This window comes from Protopterus annectens, chromosome 1.part1 (assembly GCF_019279795.1).
Source record: "Protopterus annectens isolate FY-2018-M chromosome 1.part1, PAN1.0, whole genome shotgun sequence".
Taxonomy (NCBI): Eukaryota; Metazoa; Chordata; order Ceratodontiformes; family Protopteridae; genus Protopterus; species Protopterus annectens.
The window spans coordinates 1,788,771,701-1,788,796,908 of NC_056726.1; the positions used below are offsets into that span (position 1 = coordinate 1,788,771,701).

General features: G+C 38.5%; 1 protein-coding gene across 1 annotated transcript in view; it reads left to right on the forward strand.

Annotated features, from left to right (window-relative positions):
* NKAIN1 (sodium/potassium transporting ATPase interacting 1) overlaps positions 1-25,208 on the forward strand; it is a 1,468,559-nt gene that overhangs the window by 941,214 nt on the left and 502,137 nt on the right. The window contains exon 6 of the mRNA XM_044089645.1: positions 24,086-24,167. Within this exon, the coding sequence (XP_043945580.1) occupies positions 24,086-24,167 (82 nt within the window). The remainder of the gene's footprint in view (positions 1-24,085; positions 24,168-25,208) is intronic.

Consider the following 25,208-nt stretch of genomic DNA (forward strand, 5'->3'; position numbering starts at 1 on the left):
TCGGGCCGACTGCGGGACCACCTGACAGCAGGATAACCCAAGTGTGATGACTGCAGCAGGGTGAACACTCGAACATCTACATTTATGGTAGGTACAAAACTGTACTTTATTGATGAATATGTTAAAGAGTAAAGGACCCAGAACAGGACCTTGAGGAACTCCAGTGGGTGTAAGTAGGAAGGGAGAGGTTGATGTTTTCCATTGGACAGCTTGTTGGCGTCCTGAGAGGTATCTGGAAAACCAGGCTATGGTGGTGGCAGAGAGATGTAGGGTGGGGAACTGGCATAGGAGTAAGGTGTGGGAGATGGTGCTGAATGCCTTAGAGAGGTCTGAAAATATTGTTGATACGAATTTGCCACTGTTTCATGCCATATTTGATGGTTTCAAGAAAGGAAAGGAGGGCTGACATGGTGCTGTGGCCAAGGCAGAAGCCGTGTTGAGTGGAAGAGAGGACTATATATATATATATATATATATATATATATATATATATATATATATATATATATATATATTTATATATATATATATATATATATATATATATATTTATATATATATATATATATATATATATTTATATATATATAATTTATATATATATATATATATATATATATATATATATATATATAAATGTATGTATGTATATATATATATATATATATATATATATATATATATACACACACACATATATATATATATATATATAGAGAGAGAGAGAGAACTTTAAAAACTGCAGCTAGTTGAAAACTGTTCCATGTTCAAAACAAGACACAGCTGATAGAACAAAGACAGTTTTGTCACAGCATGACTTCAACAAATAACTGAAATATCTGTAAATATGCAGGAATAAACTGCAAAATCTGGGAGCATTACGGAACAGAAAATGCAATATTCATGTTTGCAGAGTTTTAAACAGGAAACAGTCCTTCAATTCAAAACTGCAATAAGGGTCAGTATTATCAGACAATACTAAACAACACCAAAGCACTTCCAAAACAAGACAGAGGCGAGGAATATTAACAGAATAAAAGCTGCATTGTTAGATGAGGACAGCAATTAATTAGAGAAATAACTAGTAATACAGCAGCAACAGTAAACTCATAGTAAATTAAATATGCAGCACCTCAGAACATGACTGAAGGGCAACAGAAAACTGAAGCCAACAGCATTGTGAGTAGGAAACGGCAATTTAATTCAAACCCACAGAAAATGCTAGAAAGTGTGAATACACTAAATAGCAAAACAACACTTCCAAGCACATGTAAGAAGAATGGGGAAGACTACAGAAAACAAGAAGAGTCAAGCCCTGAATCACAGCACAAACAGTAGAACAGTGACTAGGCAGCCATTTGCCACCATCTTACCAGGTCATACAGTATTTTACTAGAACTGTTAATATATTGGGCTATATCACAAGTACACTGCCCACATGAAACAAATTGATATACTGATTAACCAACAGCAAGTACATATTTCAACCATCTTGCAATTGGTTGTTTAGAAAATGCCAATTTCATTTTAGTATTCAATATATAGAGAGTTATTGATAATGCAAAAGTACTGGGTGATTAATGACTGGGTTGTTATGATTTAATAAACTGGCAAATATATATAAATATACACATATATATGTGTGTGTGTGTGTGTGTGTGTGTGTGTGTGTGTGTGTGTGTGTGTGTGTGTGTGTTTGGGATTACACATGTAGCAGTTTTGTGCATGCTGAATTTTATTCTGGGTGGTGTTACTTGGAAGATACAAGTCACTAACACTAAGACAGACAGACAAAAATATTTCTGTTTGGTATGTTCAAAGAGGCAGGATACTAGGTTTTTGGTCTCTGGGATTGCACAGAATTACGGAAGAATAAGGGGTAAAATGTAAGTTTGGGGAGTGATTAAGAGGCAATATAAAAATGGCATTATTTCACAGAGAGTGTTGTGAGTGTGTGAACAACCTTCCACATAAGTTGATGTAGTCAGAAATAGTGAGTAAGTCAGAGATAGTCTAGGATAGTCTTACTTCTTTTGCAAGCTAAGTGTTAGAATGCAGTGGCCACTTATCCACATGTATGAATAAGCCATGTGGTATAGCATTACATTCTATTCTTTTAGAAAGAGTATTAGTTGAAGGCTGGGGTTGGACGAGTCCTCGAACATAACCTAGTAAAGGTAAGAAGCAAGTAAGTGACTGGATGACTGAGGGAGGAGGATCAGTTGGAAACCTCAGGCCCAGCTGCAGTACAGCATAATTGGAAAACAAACAACCCATTTGCTTGCAAACATCTGTGCATTTAAAAATAATATTGAAGTAAAATGAGACAGATACTAGAGCATTGTCAGATCACATTTGACTGGACTAGCAGTATAACTTCATCCAAAGGACAGTTAACAGTACAGTAGTTTCATGTGCTGCCACATTACAAGGAGAATATGCAGTAGTGATAGAGATGATGAAACTCAGGGAAGGCAGGCAGTTTTAGAGGTAGGGATTCAGTAACCAGTAATACTGCATCCCAGATGACCTATGCAGAAGGCAAGCAAGTTAAATGAGCATTTGTATACAATAATTTCCTCCAATATGTTGCTATAAGATAGTAACAGTGATAGGGGTGTAGCAGGTTAATAGCATACAGCCGAACATTAGAAAATCTTGAAAGTTTTCTGAAAGATGGAAGTCAGGCTTAGTACACTCTTCACCTTTATCAACTTCAGCACTTTTATCTGTGTTTTGTAGAAATGCCTGTAAAGGAGAAAGTGAATGACATGTGTGGGTGTGTCTGTATATGTGTGTGTCTGTGTGTGTTTGCGTGTCTGTGTGTCTGCACACACATCTGCGGGCATGTAGAATGGCATTAGCTTAAGGCAGTACTATCCTACCACTATTGGATGGCTAAATAAATAGCCAAATGAAGTAGGAGCACTTTCCTAATAATGATAAGATGAAAGTATTTAACATTTTGTAGATTTAGAACAAACAACTGACCAAGAAGCCAAAGACCACAGCAAATGAATCCAACAGTGGCAGAAACCACTCCAGTTCACAGTTGTGGAGAGAAACAATCCTTTTTTGGTAAAACCACTGCAATTCATGGTTTACCGCTTCTGTCTAAACATAGACTTCTTCAGAACCATGAGAACTCCTCTAAACTCTGAATTTAAAAGCAAAAAAAGAGAAGTAAACCACACCTCCAGGAATTGTCAATCAATAGGCAAGCTGAACAAATCCCAGGAAAGTTCTTAAAGGTATATACACACACACACACACACACACACACACACACACACACACACACACACACACACACACACACACACACACACACACACACACACACACACACACACACACACACACACACACACACACACACACACACACACACACGCACACCAAAAAAACATGTGCCACGTAAAACCACGTATAAATGGCTAAAAACAAATTTAGATTGTCAAAATACTACAGAAAGACATAACAATTTTAAAAATGTTGCTTAAACTATGTTGGCTTTTCTTTTAAGTTCACTAACAATGGAAATATAGCAATTCAGTCCAAGTGGATTTGCTGTGTCTAAAGCCAGCTGCCAATACATCTCACGATGTAGACGTTTGTTTTCCCAATCACCAACAAAGACACCTGCCTCCATAGGTTCATAGGTTAGTACTAGACTATCGGCCATAGGGCCTATACAAGTCTAGCCATAACAATTCCCTGGCTATTTCTTCCCACAGTATTTACTTCCCTGGACCCCTGTCTAGCAGGGAAACTGATGTAATTCCCGGGGTGAATTTCCTGTCTCCCATCCAATCGTCAAGGTTCCTTTTGAAGAGGGTTAAAGAGTCTCTCTGCTTGACATGTATGGGCAGTCTATTCCAGAGTCTGGGGAGTCTGTGGGTCAGGAACGTATCCCTCCAGCATGTTTTGTTCATTGTGATGACAAGGTTTAGATCCCTGGAGCATGTGGCTCTGAGGGATTGGGATTTCTTTAAGTGTAGCATGTCCAACAGCTCTGGGTTTGACATGGATTTGTATGCTAAGCAGAGATTGCCTCTAAGTAGACGATATGCGAAAGAGTATAGCTGGAGTTTTTTTTAGACGGTCAGCATAGGGCATCTGCTTTAGGTCTATGATTCTTTTCGTGAGCCTGTTCAAGCCCCAAAAAAGTGAACTTCTGAAAATTGGAGCATGTACAAGCATGCCTAGTCAAAGCACTCTTCATGTCCCTTTTGGATATACTATAACAGTGTTGGTATATCCTTTTGTTGAGTGCATTTTTAGTCTTACCAATATAGAAGGCAGGGCATGACATACATTTTGCCAAGTAGACTAACCTCTCTGATCAGCAATTGAACTTACCACAGATGTTCATACCCCTAATTTTTTGTATTAAGTCACCTTCATAGCTGGTTTCAATGTAAGTGCACATATTAAGTGGACATATAACTTCACATATTTATTTATTTTATTTATTTTACATTTGTTGACCGGGATATTCCAACTGGATATATGTCCATTTTCACCGGTGGCCCAGGGAGAAAAGCTCCAGATAACACAGATAGAACATAACATATACGAGTCAAACATATTTACAAAGCCGTTTAGTAGGTACTTACAGTATAGACAGTGTGTAATAGTATACAAAAAACAACAGGTTGCAGCAAGCTATTATGAGCAAGAGATGATACAATATTTATTTAAATAAGGCATTGAATAAGTAGTGATTAATTAGGGTTAGTACAGGGACAAAGCCAGTGCTCTTTAAAATACTGTTTGAGGTCTTTTTTGAAGAGACTTAAAGAAGGCTCAAGGGTAAGGTTAGATGGAAGTGAATTCCAAGTTTTACCAACAACGTTGGCAAACAGGGAGTTGCTGGCTGAGTAAATGGTTTTGTGGGTTTGGACCAAAAGTGTATTGGATAATCGTAGTTGCCTTGAATTACTGTATGGCTTTATGATATTTTTGAGTGCAGGAGTACATTCAGGGTGGTACAGAATTTTGTGTGCTACTATAAGCTGATTGAACAGAAGGAGGCTAGGCAGTTCTAGCCACCCGAGAAGACTGAGGTTTTGACAGTGACGTGTCCTATATGTTGAGCCTATGGCAAATCTGACAATATGGCTGTAACAGTGAGAGAGCTCACTAAGTTTGGTTTTGCTCAGATTGGAGAGTATGGGGTAGGGGCATATAGAAGGGTAGAGAGTAGGTGTGAGCGGGCGATTGCAGTCCTAGCTAATGGAGTAAGAAAAGGTTTGCTTGTATATAATGAGCCAAGCTTCTTATTAATGGTTTTTATAGTTTGATTGATCTGCAGATCAAATTTGAGACTATTGTCCACTATTACTCCTAAAAGCTTAGTATGGTCATCTGGAGAGATAGAGGGACCGTTGCTGGATGTCATAGAGAATGAAAATGGGGTGGATCTACTGGTGGGGTAAAGAGCAGCAGTTTAGTTTTGTTGGGATTTAACAACAGACGGTGATTAGAAAGCCAGTTTTCAACTGTGTTAAATGTGTTTTGTGTTAATGTTTTCTGGTCTAAAGGGGAGGAGGCCGTACAGATCAGGGTAGAATCATCTGCATATTGAATGCAGGTTGCATCAGGGATGGCAGTATGAAGATTGTTGATGAAGACAGAAAAAAGTAGAGGACCTAGAATAGAGCCCTGAGGGACACCAAGGGTGAGAGGTAGCAGGGTGGACAGTTTTCCCGGCCATAATACAGCCTGTTGTCTGCCATTGTGATAGGATAGGAACCACTGAATACCATGGTTATCTAGGGAGGTGGATTTTAGGGAATGGATGAGTAATTTGTGGTTGACCATATTAAAGGCCTTCGACATGTCTAGAAATAGGGCTGAAGATAGCTGTTGTTGTTCCTATTTTGGAATATGGTATTTGTAAAAGAAAGGAGGGCGGAGGTGGTGCTGTGATGTGGCCTAAAGCCATGCTGAGAGCTGACAAGCAGACCATTCTGAATGGATAGTCCATAAATTGCTTATGAACACACTTCTCCATTAATTTGGCTAGTGGTGAGAGAATGGCAATGGGTCTGTAGCTGGACAGTTCTGTTGAACTTCCACCTTTGTGGAGTAGGATAACGTGGGATATTTTCCAGATTGAGGGGATAGTTCCATCAGTTAGTGTTTATTGAATAGGACAGAGATGGGGAATGCTATGGCATCAGCAGCTTTTTGTAGGTACTCTGCAGGAAGGAGGTCAACATAAAGGGTGGTTGGTTTTAGTTTTTTGATAAGGGATTGGATAAAAGTGGTAGAGACAGGTTGGAAGTTAAAAGGGGGATGAGAAGTGGGTGTGTTAGTGTCAGAGTTAGAGTGGGTAGAAGTAAGTTGGTTAGCTAATAACTGAATAGTTTCAGTGAAAAAGTTATTAAAGGCAGTGGCAACAGTTTCTGGGGATTTATGGGTGTAGTTTAATGGGTTTGGGGTAGTAGATTGTCCTGGATGAAGAAGTCGGTTAATACCTGCCCAAAACTTTTGGGGATTGTTTTGGTGTTTAAATTGGAGGTTCTGGTAGCAGTTTTTTTGTCTAGCAAAATGAGTTTTTTGTATCATTTCTAAGTTGGCGATATCTCACTTGGTCGAGGGGGGCTTTAGTTGTTCGCCATTTGGTCCAGGCTATATTTCTAAGTTTAATTTTTATTGTAGTTTCTTTTGTGAGCCATGAAGCAGTACTAGATTTAGTCATTACAGTATGTGCAGGAGCATGGGAGTCAAGGATACTCAGGAATTTATTGTTAAAGAAAGTTACGGCTTCATCTAGTGGTAGATTTTTTAGGACTAACCAGTTAACCAATTTAAGTTCATTTAGGAAGTTAGTAAGATTGAAGTTTTTATTATTTCTGATTGTTTTGTATGTAGTCTTGTGGCGGGTTTCTGCCTTATGTTTAATAATATAAGCTAGTGAATGATCACTTAGGTCATCGGGTAGAGTCCCAGCTGTATACAAGCCTGGGTGGTACCCAATCTAAGATACTTTCCCTGTTGGTGAGTTTACTAATCCTAGTGGGAGAGGTTATTTTTTGTGTGAACTCAAACAGATTTATATGGGCAAGGGATTAAGCTGAGCAGGTGCATCAGTCGGTGTTAAAGTCACCAAGAACAATAATTTCCAGGGGATAGGTAGTGAATAACCATTGGAAGATATCTGCCAGAGTGCTTATTTTATTGCCTGGGGGAGTGTAGACACAGACAATATTTATACTCTTATTACTGTTAATTTGCAATTTGGTAATGAGGATTTCTGTGTTATTAAATGGGGGCGGTTGAACTGGATCTCTATTAACACAGTGTATTTTTGTAAAGAACTGCTATCCCACCTCCCTTTCTTAGCTGTTCGGTCTAATCTGTGTATGGTGTAGCCCGGGGGTAATACCTCATTACCGGCAGTAGTAGGTTTAAGCCAAATTTCTGTAAGACACATTATGTCTGGGGAATGAACTGCTAAGAGGGCATGCTGTTTGGGGATTTTATTGTTAAGTCGAAAGACAAGACAAATGAAATTAAGGATACTTTTGGCCACACCAATATGGTTTTACATTACTCATTGAACTCTAAAGACATCCAAAAAATGGTGCGGAGAAATTGGGCCATCTTACACTGTGATGAGGGACTCAAACAAAATCTTCCTGATTTCCCTTCATTCACTCATTACAGCCGAGTGACGTCTCCAGGCGTTTCTGCAGTTACCTCCTACTGCGCCTCTAGGCGTCAAATATTGCCTGTTCATATTTGCATTAATAATTCCAAAACCATGCTATATACAAGGTATCAGAATATTTTATCTTGAAGCATAAATGATGGCAAGCACAACTGTATTCATATATGAGCTCTGTCAATTAGTATTTGGTAGAACTGTGAGGTGATAACTTAATTTTTTAAAGACTGAAGCCACACCCACTGGGAGTTAAAGGTACATACTTAAAAGAGCTCTACTGGAGGGAATGACAAGCCTAACATAAAACAGCTATTGGAGAAACCAATTGTTTCCAGACAAAGTGACTCTTGGACTATAACAAAATGTAGATGTTGCCATCAGTGTGTCTGGCTTAGTCTATACTCTTAAGTACAATTTTTGAATGTTCCCACAATGTTTTTATTAGGTATTTTGTACATTTTCTGCAATTTGAACCAGGAGACTTGATTGAATCATTTCTGTAAAGCCTTCTAATCCTTAAACTACATAAAGAAGTTGTGTCTAGTCATATTTTTTAAAGAATATGTTTATTGCCCTTTAGGTTACTTTTATGTATTTACGTCAATGTTGTAAATCTATATTAGATGCTTTTCTTTTGGTGCTGAAGGTTTTTATCTATTTTGAAGTATTCCTGTACTAGTTTCTTTGAATATAGAACCACTATTTTTGCTTAATGTTATTTCTTCTGTCTGAATGCAATTTATACATGCGTTTTGTTTCTTTGTTTCTTTGATCTTTGTAGTTTTACTTGTTTTATTAATAATTTCTTATTGCTAGATATGGGTTGTCCATATTGCTGGGTTTACTTTAAATTCCAAGATAGTTGAATACAGTGTTGTGTTTGTGTTTTTGTGTGTGTGTGTGTGTGTGTGTGTGTGTGTGTGTGTGTGTGTGTGTGTGTGTGTGTGTGTGTCTGTGTGTGTGTGTTTGTGTGTGTGCGTGTGTGTGTGCGTGCATGTGTGTGTGCGTATCTATATATATATATATATATATATATATATATATATATAGATATATATATATATATAGATATATATATATATATATATATATATATATATATATATATATATATATATATATATATATGGGTCTATGTTGTTAGATCGAAAGCACACAACATTGATCTAACAACATCGAACCCCATAAAAGCGAAAGTGCACTATATCGAAAGTGCACTTTCGCAAAAGCTAGTTTTCATAACCGGCAAAAAATAAAATAATAACCTCTAAACAGCATGTTTTCTCTCTTTTAAGTCTCCTTTATCGAAAGTGCATATTCGATGTTATGCACTTTCGCTAAAGTCAGTTCGACAAAGTGCAATTCGATGAACTGTACTTTCGACGTTCTGACTAGGACCTATATATATATATATATATATATATATATATATATATATATATATATATACCCACAAAGTAGCATCATTAGTTACTGTAACAACAGCTGTAATTATTCTGTTTAATGATTGGTTTATTTCTAGCTTTGATAGTTACCATTAGTTTCTATGGAACTGCTGTTTCTCCTGCTTCATGCACAGTATTTATCTTTGATTCTGTACATTTGTATTTAGTTCTGAAGAAGTGCTTTATATCAATAAAGGCATGAAAGCGCTTAACAACAGTTCAGACTCAATGTTTTATTCCATATTTATTTTTTTTTCACCAGTAAAAGAAGTTTATTAGTTTTATTAGCATTTTTCTTCATTTATTTTGAGTAAGGTTTTAATTTTTAATATATATATATATATATATATATATATATATATATATATATATATATATGGGTCTACTTTACAAAATCAACATTTCAAAATGTCGAAGACCATATGGCCAAGGCCATATGATCGACATTTGAAATGTCGAACATGTAAAGAACAAAAACAAAAAACAACAAACACTGACCTTAACACTGCTAGCAGGGGGGCAAGCACCCCTGCACCCCCCTGTGGGGGCTCCACCCCCCACTCCCCCCGTAACTTAAATATAACAACTCTGAGATCGCACTACAATGCAGAAGATGGAAATCTTTCCATTCCGCACTGTACGGAAGTGCTGGTTCCGCATGGTCGGCATTTCAAAAGTCAATTATATGGTCTCGGCCATAAGGTCTTCGACATTTTGAACTGTCGACCATGTCAAGGGGACCCATATATATATATATATATATATATATATATATATATATATATATATATGTGTGTGTGTGTGTGTGTGTGTGTGTGTGTGTGTGTGTGTGTCCATGTGTTTGTGTGTGATAGGAAGCACCAGAAGGGTGCACACAGGAGCAAGAGGCCCCCTTAAATAGGGTTGCCACCCCTCCATTTTTTTTCCGGACTATCCAGAAATCAAACTGATTCTCCACTAGTCCGGTAAACACTGTACAAACTCCAGTATTCTGTTTCAAAAAGGAAACAGATTATCGGAATTTGTAAATCGGCTGATTTACTATGCTTTTTTACAGAAAAGCATAGTAAATCAGCTGAAAGCAGGCAGCAAGAATGGAAAAAGAGGGCATTCCCTGCCAGCTGATATCATCATGACATCACAATATGGGCAGAATGTGGGCAGGAGAGGGGATGGGATGGGCAGGGTTACTGGTGATGCGAGGGGTGTGGCTTTACTCCAGTTTAAGCCACGACGAAAGGTGGCAACCCTACCCTTAAATATGTGCCCCACTGAGTGCTCTTATCCCTGGGTATACTAAAATGCTTAATGCTGGGAATAACAAAACAAATGCCTGATGCTTTTGGCTGAGCACTTACATTCATATATGAGCGGACCACAAAATAGTGTTTAACTCTTTGGCATGCCTTTTCAATGCTTTTTGGTTGAGAGATTAAGTGACATAGATGTGTCTATTATTACATTTTAATCAGTCATTTTGGGAGAAGGAATCAAACTTGGTACTCCTGGCAGCTCATTAAGAGCTTGAAGTCTTAATCCTTTACAACAAACCTAACTGATCTTCTGTTTTGACTAAATCAGTCATTAGAGTTTCGTACTTCTATTGCTCAGAAGATGCATGTCCATGAATACCTGATGTATTTCTGTTAACCTTTAAAGTCAATTAGAATTGTGTGGCATGTAAAGCTCAAGCTATTAGCAAATTGCATTTAATAATTAAAGGTACATGGTTTGAATCCTCCCACCTGTATTTGCATACTGTGTGAGTGTGAGCAAGTCATTCAGATTGAACTATTGAGTTACCTCTGTAAAGTGACACTTTTTCAAGTAGGTTTACCTGGTTAACAAGTAGATAAAAAATAATATTTAAAATTTGTCCTTCTGCCCCCTCCCCCCATGTCTAGAATTCTTGGATAAAGAAATTGAGAATTATATTGGTCTATTCCTTGTAACATTTCTAGCTTTCTGGAAATGTTTGTGAATTAGAGACAATAAATAATGTCAATATGTGAGTTTCAGACTTTGACTTTAGAAAATGCATGCTGATGCATTATATATTATATATTATATATTATATTATATTATTATATAAAAGAAAGATGTAAAATGTGCTCCTGATTGTTGTGTCTTTATCTTTGATTCCTAAGTTAAGATGTTGTGAGGGCACGGGGTATGTGCAATGGAATGCACTATATTGGTCTCATGGCAGTGAGCTGAAATACACTTCAGGTTGTTATTTATGCATTTGTTCATTTATTTTATCACAAGAAAACATATTAATATGCAGTCATACAGGTGACTGTAACTGATAGTCACATCTGTGTGTGTGTGTGTGTGTGTGTGTGTGTGTGTGTGTGTGTGTGTGTGTGTGTGTGTGTGTGTGTGTGTGTGTGTTCCTGTCCTGCTACCTAGAGTAGTTATATGGAGTATAGGAAGTAATCAATGTTAGTAAACACAGGCTTCAACAAATGAGCAAGGGTCTTTGGGTATGATGTTTGGTTTTCTTGTTTTATTGACTGTTGGAAGTTTACTTATTTGTCTGAGAATAAACTGCACAACATGAAGGCTATGAGAATGTTAAAATGTTAACTCTGCCTGCATTTTTAATTTAACTTGCGTTTTACAGGAACAAGGGTTTGAAATGTACTGTTTTGGGTTGCAGCAACTTGGTACTTTGTGCAGATTAGTTAAAGCTACACGCTGAACTGCATACTGTTGTGCAGCATTTGATTCCCTCAAAGTTTGTTTGCTAGTGTGAGTCCGACCAAGTTATTTCACCAGACAGAACAGCCCCTGAAAAGACAACTGTATCCAGTAGGCTTTCACAAGTTGTTAGAAAATATATTGTACATCTGTATTTTGAATTCCTGCATCCTTCATCCTAATTCGTGCTTCACTATACGCTGCTTGACTATGCATCCCTGCACATCTGTTGTAGTATAATGGATTCCCAGATGCATTTTCAATAAATGTAAGTTTAAAAGGAAGAGAAGTTTACTTTGCTCATGCTGTCTGTTTTCCATGTGAGAGTGTTTTGTTGTATTCATCAGATGGTTGTCAGTGTTTCTGCTTGAAAATGTTTAATAAAAGTTTTAGATTAAATCAGAAAATCTGTGATAATTGTATATGCATAGAAAAAAATAGTGTGCACACTCACAGGTTTTAACAGTGCATTATGGTAATTGCCAAGTAATAGGATATCGCTATGGCAGAGGAGGGTCTAGTCCATTACTCTGCCTAGGCCTCTATTTAGCTCTGATCCAGAGCTGCTCTTACTGATCAGAAAGTGCACGAGTATTTAGCCTCATACATGTGCCCTGCCTTTTTGTTTTTCTGTGTTTTAAACCAGGTAATTGGCCAGCTAAGGAGTGCAGTCCGGTTAAGTGACTTACTCAAAGTCATACAGTAGGCAAGATTCATATGTTGTCCCCTTGACTACAGAAATCAGCTTACTAAAGGTTTAGAGCCTTACTCCTCTGTTGTAAATACCAGGACTTCACATGTCTTCATTTTCTGATAAGCCACTTAGGTTAAAAATTACCAATGTCTGTAGTCAGTCATTAATGCCAGTTATCAGAGTTTCATAGTTTTTGTTATTCAAATGTTCAGAAAATGCATGTTGACACAAAAACTATTCTGTTAAATCTTTAAGTGACTTAGAGTAGTTTGCCTCTTCGCTGACCAGTTTAAGACTTCGTGATCACCGTACGATACTCTCCAAATACTGTCCTCGCAATACTCCCAACCTCTCACTGAAATGACAAAACAATATTTATACATAACTGCTGCCTGTACAATCCATTAAGTTGCTTGTGGGTTTCTCTTTAGTAATTTCTACCTCTGTAAAATCTCAGAATATATAAAAATGTAAGTCCTGTATGTGTGTAAATGTAAACAGAAATGTAACTACTCTGTGTTTAACTTGAACTGAGTATAACGTGATACAAACAAATGAAGCTTTTCTCCCTGGGCCTCCACTGAAAATTGATATTACCCACTCAGACTTTCCCAGTAAGCGAATATAAAAAAATAAAATAAACTTGGCTCTATTAACATTTTAAGTGGTTTGGAGCTGTCTGGCACTTATATTAATAAACTGCTTCCTGTAATCAAAGATACAGCATTTGAATCCTTCCATCTTCATTTGCCAACTTTGTGACCTTAAACAAGGCACTTAACCAGTCAGTACTCCCATCTTACCCCTTATCAGAGACCCAAATACATAAAGTAATAACATTTGTCTCTTTTTGCCCCCATTATTTTGGCTTTGTTCAGAATTCTTGGACAAAGAAAATTCATAAGAATTTTGGTCTGTACCTTGGAAACTTTGTGACTTCTGTCAAGGTGTTGCTAATTGCTTTCACCACCTAATGACAGGTAAGTGAGATTCAGATTTTGTATCCTTAAGAAAATGCCTGATAATGCAAACACTTGTTATTCTATCAACTTTCTAAGTATATAACAGAAATGTTTAAAAGCTGCTCTTGATTTTATTCATTGCTTCTGGTTCTTGAGCTAAGAACGTGAGCGAGGGGAGGGGAGTTACAAAATATGGCTCTGACATCGACCTGAAGAGATACATTTCTGGGCAATTATTTATGAAGTTTTTCATTCATTTAATCTCAAGCAAATATTCGAGGTGCACAGTCATACAAGTGGCTGTAATGGATAGGTTGATGTGTGTGTGTGTGTGTGTGTGTGTGTGTGTGTGTGTGTGTGTGTGTGTGTGTGTGTGTGTCAGGAGGGACCTGGACTTTTTCAACTTGCTGTCAAGTCTCAAATGTTTGAAAAGCTGAGTTGGTAAAACACAATACATTACAACTGTTGTATAACTTTTTTATCTTATAAATAGTGTAAAGGTAAAATTTTACACTGGATTCAAGTGACTGCTCTGGCAAGCATAAAGATACTGGAGGTATTAAAGAATATTTTATAATTATAAAGTCCACAGTTCAACCATAATGTGTGAGCTTCTTTCCCAGTTGTTAGAAAATGTGGCACATTTTACCTTCTTGTTCACATTGTGCAAGAGAGTGTAGTATTCCACATTTTGAAAATGAAAGGTTGACTGTAGATAGATAGTTTCCTTAACTGTTTTGCTTGCTTGTATTATGGATGGTATCATGTTCATGATGTTGCAAGCTTGCTCTACCTTTATTTCTTGATTGCTTGATATTGACTAAAGTTGAAATTTTTTTTTTGGGGGGGGTTGCTTTTCTTGCCCATTTGGACTTTGAAGTTTTGCAGTTTGAGTTTGTTTTGCCTGAGTGTCTCTATTGGTTGAAGAACTGGGTATGTGGTTTAACAAGGATAAATTAACATTTTGTCTATGCTGTAAGCTCCCTCTCTAGTAGTTAGTAAATGCTCCACATTATGCCCATTTGTCCCATATTACGAGAGACAGTGTAGTGTCATATATTTTGAAGATGGAAAGTTGGATGTGGATGCAGTTTCTTTAATTCTTTTGCTTGTTGGTTCTATGGATGTTGTGGTAAATCAAACCATGCTAAACTGTCAAATGAGGAAGCCTCAGCTTAAGAATTTAAGGATATATATATATATATATATATATATATATATATATATAGTTTTAGTTATTTCAGCCATTAAAACTACAATTTCTTAAAGTCTTCTGCTGAGATTTGTTCATAGACAGTTATAATAACATTTAGAAAATTATAACTGTGTCATTTAAAAACCACCACATCCAAAAAAGTATTGAAATCCAGGAATGGGTTATTGTGACCAGACATTTCTTCTGAGTGTTATTCATATCTCCCATTTATCCCTATTTTTGCAGAATGTTGCTGATTTTGCTTCAAATGCTTGTCCTGTCCTTTATGACATTTTTGATTTTCTGCTAAATCATTCATGATTACTGTCAGTCAGTAATGTCAGTCATTAAAGTCGTATACTTCTTCTTCAAAAATGCATCTTGATGCAAAATGAGTTGTTCGATTAAATTCACCACCTCATTATTTTTGGCTTTGTCAAAATTTTTGGCAAAATAAGTTGAAAAGTATGCTGCTATCCCCTAAATGTTCAGATTTATAGTACTTCTACTGGAGGTATTTTAGCAAACAAGAAAGAGAGTGCTAGACAGTTCAGGTGCTGCGTTTGCTTGGTACAATTTTTGCCTTTATCAGTGCTGTTCTCTTTGGAGAAGCTTGAAAACTAACATGTACTTGCCTGAAGTCTCAGGAGCTCAACAGGTAGCATGCAACCTTTGGTACAGAAGTCTGTGAGCACCATTTCCACACTAGGTACTGTGATTAGTTTATCCATACAAACACTAGTTCAGTATAAGTGGAGGTGTTGCATTCCTGGGTTTGCCACCTTTTCGATGAAATGTTAAACTGATGTTCCATCTGCCTGAGTTGGTGTGGATTTAAAAGATCCCACAGCACTTATCAAAAAGAATTGGAGAAGTTTGCACGTGCCCTGGCCAAATTTCTCCTAGTCAGTGTGAATACCATCTCAAGTCTCCCCTGAAAAGAGGCCATTGGCCTAGGGGACTATCCGGGTCAACAAAAATATAAATAAATCAATAATCATTGCCACTGCATCGTAGTTATTTCATTGTAGAAGAAGGAAACAGTTGTAAAAAAAGAGTAAAATTCCATGATTGGAGGAACTCCGTGGTCAGCCTCAGTAAGAAGCTGAGATCCCTCATAAAATCCTCCAAAGCTAGTTACGAAAACAAAATCGCCACTGATTCTAAAGACAACCACAAAGCATTCTATAGCAATGTCAAGAATCTGAATGGCAGCACTCAGATCTGCTCTGAATTACAGCACAATGGCACTAAATATAAAGAACCAACTGATATTGCCAACATCCTGGCAGATAGGTTCAGTGCTAACTTTACCCCTCTCTCACCCCCTAAAGGGCCCATCTCTATACTGGAAGAGTGCAAAGTTCCTGTAATCACGGCTGCACAGGTAAAAAACACACTCTCCAAAGCCAAGAACACAGCATCCATGGGACCTGACAACATCCCAAGCTGCATTCTACATGAACTACAGAACAAACTGGCACCCCTCCTAAGTACCATGTTCAAGCATAGCCTCACCTCAGGCTTTGTGCCCACTGAATGGCGCACAGCAACATTTATCCCACTCCACAAAGGGGGAGCCACCATGGACCCCGGGAACTACCACCCCATTAGCCTGATGAGCCTGATCTGCAAGGCTATGGAGCGTATCATCATGGAACTTATAAACAATGACATTGGTAATCTCCAAACTCTGGACCCTAAAAAAAGTTCAGGTTTGTAAAAGGCAGATCATGTCTTCTAAACCCAATAGACTCCTTTGAAGTGGTCACCAAAGCCGTAAATGAGGGTAAGGTGGTTCACACAGTGTGTCTAGATCTCGCCAAGGCTTTACTCACCATCCCCCACTTTGGAATTATAGATAAACTCACTAAACAAGGTATAAATCCTTATGTCACAAGATGGGTTGCCAAATGGCTCACTAACAGAACCCACACTGTGAAAGTAGCAGACTCTAAATCCAACTTCAGACAAGTGACAAGTGGAGTACCACAGGGTTCAGTCTTAGGTCCTCTCCTGTTTGGTATCTACTTCTCTGAAGTACAGGCTAACACAGAAGGTCTTTGGCTAACAAAGTTTGCAGATGACTGCAAATTAGCCATAATCAAAACTCCTAACGATGTGGACATCCTACAAAAGGGCCTCACTGAAACAGATGTCTGGTGTCAAAGGCATGGCCTCAAGCTCAATGCCAAAAAAAGTGCATTGTCATCCCTTTTAGTAAAAACTCTGTACCCATGAACTACCATATAAGTGGTAGTCTACTTAACACCAAAAGTGTGATAAGAGATCTTGGGACACAGGTGGGCAGTAGTCTCTCCTTTGATAATCACAGCGCCACAGTAGTCAGGAAATCCTTCTATGTGGCACACCTCATCACAAAAGGTTTCACATCCAGAAAAAAAGAGGTCATTGTTCCCCTCTACTCATCACTCATTAGACCCATTATAGAGTACAATGCCCCTTTTGGTATGTACCTCACAAGACATCTACAACAACTGGAAAGGCTGCAGAAATACCTCACAAAGAGGATTACTGGCCTCAAACAGATGCCCTATGCAGACTGTCTCAAAAAACTCCAGCTTTACTCTGTCGCATATCGCCTACTCAGAGGCGATCTCTGCCTAACATACAAAGCTATGTCAAACCCAGAGCTGTTGAACATGCTCCACTTAAAGAAATCCCAATCACTCCGAGCTACATGCTCTAGGGACCTAAGCCTTGTCACCACAATAAACATAACATGCTGGAGGGATAGATTCCTGTCCCAGAGACTTCCCATACTCTGGAATAAACTACCTATCTATATCAAACAAAGCTCCTCATTAGCACTCTTCAAGAAAAATCTTGATGATTGGATAGGAGATAGGAAATTCACCCCGGGGATCACGTCTGTGGCTCTGCTTGACAGGGGCACAGGAAAATAATTTTCTTGGGTGGCAAAAGGCAGGGTACTGTTTGGCTAGGCTTATATAGGCCCTAGGGCCAGTAGCCTAGTACCTACCTATGAACCTATATCTTTGTACTCTTACTATTTTAATACATCAGAATCATTCAGTGGGACCTCCTGCTATAAAGTTATCTTGGAGATTTTTTCCCAAGAATCCACTTCAAGCCCATTATATCAGTCATGTCAGGTATAAGGACATTTTTTTTTTAAACTCCCATGTAAACAGAATAGTAACAGAGTGAATCACAGACATATTGTACAACTTCTCTAACTTATTTTCATTTCCACATTTTTTTTTACTTAAATTACTCTGATTTTGTGTTTCAAGGCTTCCAATTTTTAACTCAACCTGGTGGACTTCTTTGAGAAGTTAACCAAAGCAATGGATGAGGGAAAATGGTTTACACTGCCTACCTACCTTGACTTGGCTGAGGTATTTCACACAATACCCCACTCAGGCATTGTTGACAAATTCAAGAGGTTAGATACAAACTCATATGTCACCAGATGGATAGCCAATTGGCTCACAGACAGGACCCAGGAAGCCCAGAAAGTTAGAATCGGGGAGTCCACCTCTACAAAGAGGCCAGTCACAAGTGGAGTCCCTCAGGGATCAGTCCTTGAACTGCTCCTTTTTGGCATTTACTTCTCTGAAGTCAAAGCCAATGTCAGTGGTCTCTGGCTGACTAAATTTGCAGATGATTGCAAATTAGGATCTGACACAAATGTTCTCCAGGAGGAGCTGACACAGACAAACAACTGATGTCGGAGCCATACAGTAAAACTAAATGCCAAGAAATGCATAATAATATCCTTTGGGAAGTCATCCACCCATGGTAACTATCATATTGACAACACACCCCTTAGAGTTGACCCAGTAGTCAAGAACTTAGGGATACACATAGATAGTAATCTAGCCTTTGACCACCATATGTCTACAGTAGTGAAAAAATCATTCTATGTTGCACAACTTATAAACAAAGGTATGTCTTTTAAGTCCAAGAAGTCATTGTTCCACTGTATTTGGCATTCATCAGACCTATCATTGAGTACAATGCCCCCTTTGGTGTGTACCTAACCAGGCATATCCAACAATTTGAATGTATGCAGAGGTTCTTCACTTAAAACATACAGGCCATAAGCAAAATGTCCTATGCAGACCGCCTCAAGGCTCTATCCCTCTATTCTGTCTCCTACAGGCTTTTGAGGGGAAATCTATGCCTGGCATAGAGAGCATTGTCAGACCCAACTTTGATGGACCTCCTGCATATCTACAAACAAACAGCAGCAGAATTACCATTCTAAAGACTTAAACTTTGCCTGTGACATAAATAGGACCTGCTGGAGAGACAGCTATGTATCACAAAGACTACCCTGTCAATTGAACAGGTTCGCCATCCATGTGAAGTCCCTAACCCAATTCAAGTACAACTTGGACAATTGGATGGGGAGCAGGAAATTCATCCCTGGTTTGGCACCTATGTCGCTAATGACACCAGTAACCTGTAAATGGTTCATCACCCAGACCCCTGCTTGTAAATGGTTCATCTCCCAAGCCTCTGCTTACATTTATCAAGGGTATCAGAACTTGTCAGAGATTTGGAAAGCATGGCTAGGCTTAAAAAGGCCCTTGTGGTCAATAGCCTAGTAAACACCTATGAACCTATTTCATCCAGAGCATAATACTTGAGCAAGACAAAATAGGATTTGTAAGATTATGGCATTCACTTTTTTTAAAAATAGGGAATTTGCTTTTAACAGTGGATCATGGGCGAGTTGTCACGATGTATAAAGTATTATATACTTTATTGGTACGGTGTTTTGGTATTTTTTCCACATATCCTGTGTGCTCCACCAGCTAGCTACTGTGCCCCTATTGGTCTATCTTCAGGCCTGATTTACCCCTGCACAGAATATTCCTATATTTTTAGGTATTTCCGTTTCAGGGCGTGATTTGCCCCTTCACATAATTTTCTGAATTCCCCTCACCACATGTGATATTTAAAGCTGTCTACTGCATAGAAAATCATACTACATGACAAACATAGTAGTGGCAACAATAATTTAAAGAAAGAGGTTACAAATCTTACATCTCTCTTTTTTCTGAACTAAAAATAAATGACCTTGAGTGATAGAATTTTCCAACACTGTTCATTAACATTTACAAATGTTACACTGTCTTTTTGATAATCTGCTTATATTTTCTATCATTTGTGTCACAATCTGTTGTTTAAATGAGTTTCTAAGTATCTCACATTCTTACTGGAAGTGGCAAGAGTTGTGTCATTTGGTATTCTATTTTTATGCTAATTAGATGTCCAGATTTTTAGTTGATGTTCCTGCTTTCGAGGGCCTTTGTTCCTATTTTTAGTGTCTGCAGATTGAGAGGTATGGTGTCTGTGTGCATTTTTTTTAGCAATGGTAGTTTTGGTTCATTATGGGTTTATTTTAATTTTGTGAACCGCAGGACAGATGTGTGTTGTGTGAGTCTGACTTTTGCTTTGCTTACGCTTACGTTTATGGGAGGTTTTATATCTATGTTTTTTCTGAATACACGTTTGACTGAAGAACTCATGCTTGTGTGTTTATGCATTGCAATTTGTGACACATTCAACACAACAGACGATGTTAACAAGAATAGTGTATTTCTTTTTCTATATAAAGCAAGACCAGGAGGTGGGTTTGGCATAATAGTTAAGGTTTTTCACCTTATGGGCAGAAGGTACAGAGTGTGATTCTGACCTTGGGTTATTAGCTAGGCTTAAAATGGTCCTTCAAAGCAGTTAGCCTAGTTATGAACCTATTATAAGTTATTTTGAATGAATTAATTGTTCTGCTATTCATTTTAACCAATGCAGTTTTGTTATTTATTTTGGTGTGCCACTCCGTGTTCAAGATGATGGCTTCCATGCTTTCAGTTTTTGCAGTCACAATGATCCATTTTTTTCCTGCACCTACCAAATTCATTGAAACAAACTACAAAAGTTTACCTTGGTTATGAAAAGGAAAGTACTTTAGTAGAAATACAATCTGATGAATATATAATTTGTTATAGTTTAAGCAATCTTTTTATACTCCTTGTAAGTATGACACGATGCTTGTAAGTCATGAAATTCAAAAATTAAGCTACAAGCCTGACAAAAACAGTAACTTTTATGTTAACCATTTAAGGCATTTTGTTGGGTACTTTACCTCCCTACAATTCCCCTCCATGCTACTTATATATATTCTAAAATCACTGCACCTTTTAGTAGGGAGGTTACTCCCAGATAGCACAGTCTCAGAATTACTATAGATTAGCATTATTTGTGCTTAAATTCTCACTGTTAAGGGGTGTAACAGTTATGGGACTTGAACTTTCAACAAGCAGCTATAGGTACATAGGTTCATAGGTAGGTACTAGGCTATCGGCCCAAGGGCCTAAGTAAGCCTAGCCAACAAGGTTCCCTGGCTTACGCCACCCAAGAAAGTTATTTTCCTGTGCCACTGTCAAGCAGAGCTACAGAAGTGATCCCCAGGGTGTATTTCCTATTTCCCATCCACTCATCAAGATTTTTCTTGAAGAGTGCTAATGAGGAACTTTGCTTGACATAGATGGGTAGCTTGTTCCAGAGCATGGGAAGTCTGTGGGACAGGAATCTATCCCTCCAGCATGTCCTGTTTATTGTGGTGACAAAGTTTAGGTCCCTAGAGTGTGTAGCTTGGAGGGATTGGGATTTCTTTAGGTATAGCATGTCCAACAGTTCTGGGTTTGACACAGCTTTATATGTTAGGCAGAGAGCACCTCGGAGTAGGTGATATGCTACAGAGTAAAGCTGGAGTTTTTTGAGACTATCAGTGTAGGGCATCTGTTTGAGGCCAGTAATTCTCTTTGTGAGGTACTTCTGTGGCCTTTCCAGCTGCTGCAGATGTCTTGTGAGGTACATTCCAAAAGGGGTGTTGTACTCTATAATGGGTCTAATGAGTGACGAGTAGAGGGGATTAATGACCTCTTTTTTCCTGGATGAGAACCCTTTTGTGATGAGGTGTGCCATGTAGAAGAACTTCCTGACTACTGTGACAATGTGATTACCAAAGGAGAGACTACTGTCCACCTGGGTCCCAAGGTCTCTTATCACACATTCAGTGTTAAATAGACTGCTGCCTATGTGCTAGTTCTTGGGTACAGAGTTTTTACCAAAGGGGCTGACAATGCACTTTTTGGCATTGAGCTTGAGGCCATGGCTCTGACATCAGGCATCTGTCTCAGTGATGCCCTTCTGTAGGATGTCCACATCATTTGGGGACTCGACTATGGCTCCTAGTTTGAAGTCATCTGTGAACTTCATTAGCCAAAGGCCTTCTGTTTTAGCCTGTACTTCAGAGAAGTAGATACCAAACAGGAGAGGTCCCAGGACGGAACTCTTTGGTACTCCACTTGTCACTGCTTTGAGGTCAGATTTGGAGTCTGCAACTTTTACAGTGTGGGTTCTGTCAGTGAGCCAGTTGGCAACCCATCTTGTGACATAGGGATTTATACCTAGTTTAGTGAGTTTAGCTATAATTCCAGAATGGGGGATGGTGTCAAAAGCCTTGGCGAGGTCAAGATAGGCTGTGCGAACCACCTTACCCTCATCTACAGCTTTGGTGACTGCCTCAAAGAAGTCGATCAAGTTCAGGAGGCATGATCTGTCTTTCACAAACCCGAACTGGGTGGGGTCCAGAGTTTGGAGGTTACCAATGTCTTTGTTTATGAATTCCATGATGATACGTTCCATGGCATTGCAGACCAGGCTCATCAGGCTAATAGGGCGATAGTTCCCAGGATCAGTGGTGGAGTGGAATAACTGTTGCTGTGCACCATTCAGTGGGTACAAAGCCTGATGTGAGGCTATGATTGAACATAGTGCTTAGGTGGGGAGCCAGTTAGTTCTGAAGTTTGTGTAAAACGCAGCCTGGGATGTTGTCCAGTCCTAAGGATGCTGTGTTTTTGGCTTTAGAGAGTGCAGCTTTTACCTGCATAGTTGTGATTACAGGGACTCTGCATTCTTCCTGTATAGATATGGGCTCTTTAGGGGATGAGAGGGGGGGTAAAGTTAGCACTGAACCTATCTGCCAGGATGTTGGCAATATCAGTTGGTTCTGTAATTTTCGTGCCGCTGTGCTGTTAACTCAGAGCAGATCTGGGTGTTGCCATTGAGATTCTTGACATAGCTATAGAATGCTTTGTGGTTTTTCTTAGAATCAGTGACGATTTTGTTTTCGTAGCTAGCTTTGGAGGATCTTATAAGGGATCTCAGCTTCTTACTGAGGCTGACCAGGAGCTCCTTCACTCATGGGATTTTAATCTCTTTTACAACAATTTCTTCATTCTGTTGAAAGGTTTGTTTATGGCAGGGGACCACCAGATTGGCTTCCTTTTTTTGGAGGATAGCATTTTGGTTCTGTTTGGGATAGCATGATCCATGCACATGTGTAAGTGTTTATAGAGTGCATTTGTGTAGGATTCAGTAGTCGTAACTGTATCTTTTTAACACAGGTAATGTTATAAAATTAGCAACTGACTCAATAATGTAAATTTAATGGAGGTTAATCAACCCCCATGTGGTCTGGGGCAGTTTCCTTAACCTCATGCCTTACTGCGCTCTTGGGGTATTGATTAATCCCCAGTAAACACACACTCTTTTGTGGATTATTACTTACTATACTTGCATGCCCATAGCCCGCTGATGTGAAAGTATTGGGAAGTGTACAATAAATATAACGACTTCTGAATATAGTTAGTATTGTTAGTATGTACAGAACTAATTTTTCTAATTTTTGTGACTGTTCCATATGAACCAGATTGCATCTGAAAAAGTCATATTGCATTCACTAAGCCATTTGCTAAAAGCAATGAAAGAGCTTTTTTCAGGTTTTCAGACCTCTAACTTCCAAAGCTGGATGTAGAAGTGTGTGTTTTCTGTAGGGGTTGGAGGCTGTATGGTATATGAAATAGTATAGAGAGGGATTTTGTATGGTAATGAAACAAGTATTAAGATCAGGCTGTTTAAAAGGCTATTATCTGTATCCTCAGCCAGTAGAGAGGGGAATATTAGGCCAAATGTAGTGCCAAGTCTAGTAAAAATGCATAATGTGTGCTTAATAGCTGTGTAAAAAACAGGTAGACAGATAGAAGGGAACACATTGACATAATTATCACATTCTAACATGCACTACGCTATAACCATTCCATTTTTGATGCAGAAAATGCTCATTTTACTTACGGTTCAATGCTTAGATGCCAGAGTGGTTCATCCTTTTCATTGTTGTTAGGTTGTATATTTGTCCTGAAAAAAGTCAATATTTGCTGATTTCTTTCATTGATAAAGGTCTTCCAGCCTTTATGAAGTGAACCTTTTATGTAAGTAAGCTTGTGTTAGTCATTCGTTTTAGATAAAGCTTATCTTTGTATTTTGTCTACTGCCTTTTCCTTGCAGTTGATTTTATCGGAGGATTTGACTCATATGGCTACCAGGCTCCGCAGAAGACATCTCATTTACAGCTGCAGCCTTTGTACACGTATGTACTGTTTCTAATTTTTTACAATACATACAGCAGTTACAGCAGCAGAGACATTAATGCTTGAATTTGTTTACTATTGACACATCAATTGTAAATCCTAGAAAAAGAAAGTGGAATGCAGCACAAACAGTAGTGATAAAATACTGTAAATAATAAAGCACAACGTCTCACACAACCTCAGTGTACCTCTTTATATTTAACCCTGCTGTTGTTGTTGAGTGTATTCTTAAAGACAGCATTTTCAGGTTGCTAAGTATGTGGTTGGTATATGACTTTATACCTAATTATTTAAAAAAGGGCATTGTAACCCCAGTTATGTTTTAACTATCCTAATTTTCATATGTGGAAATGCAACAGCTGACAAAATCAGCAAAGGAGCACTGAAACCAGAAAACCACAGATTTTTACAGTATATGTAATACTTTGTTTTAATCAGTACAAGAACATTTATTGACACCAATGTGCTGGGGAAAAATCTGTTCATATGTAGTGCAGGTCTCCTGGATTTGGGAACAGACTTGGCTTCCAAGGAGATTTGCACAACTGGGAAAGATTAAGTGCTTCATGGAGGTGTGGGGAGATGGGCAGTGTTTGTCACTGTGCCATCTTCTAGTAGATGTCAAAGGTCAGCACAAAGTTACTATGTGATATTTCCCCTAGAGAAGGCAAGTACAGGATGGTCTTGTTCTACTGGCCTCTGTTTTCACTGCTGGAAAAAAGACTGTTTATCTGGCTGATGTCTCTTGAGTGCTGTCTTGTCTCAGGCAGGTTTACCTTACCAAGAGATAAAAGCAACAGTCTAAGCCCTTCATTGTTAACTGCTTTGGTCCAGGCCTAAAAACCTGAAAGATAAGGTGATTTTGCTTCATGACATTGAAACCATGGGCAAGGTGACCAACAGTCCCAGTTGTTCCAGGACAGTCCCAGTTTGGAAATCTCTGTCCTGGAATCCCAAACATTGTCTTTGGGACACAGAAATGTCCCAGTTTAGGCCCCTCAATCTGATTGGTGACCTGGCTTCCCAGGGCATCCACTCTC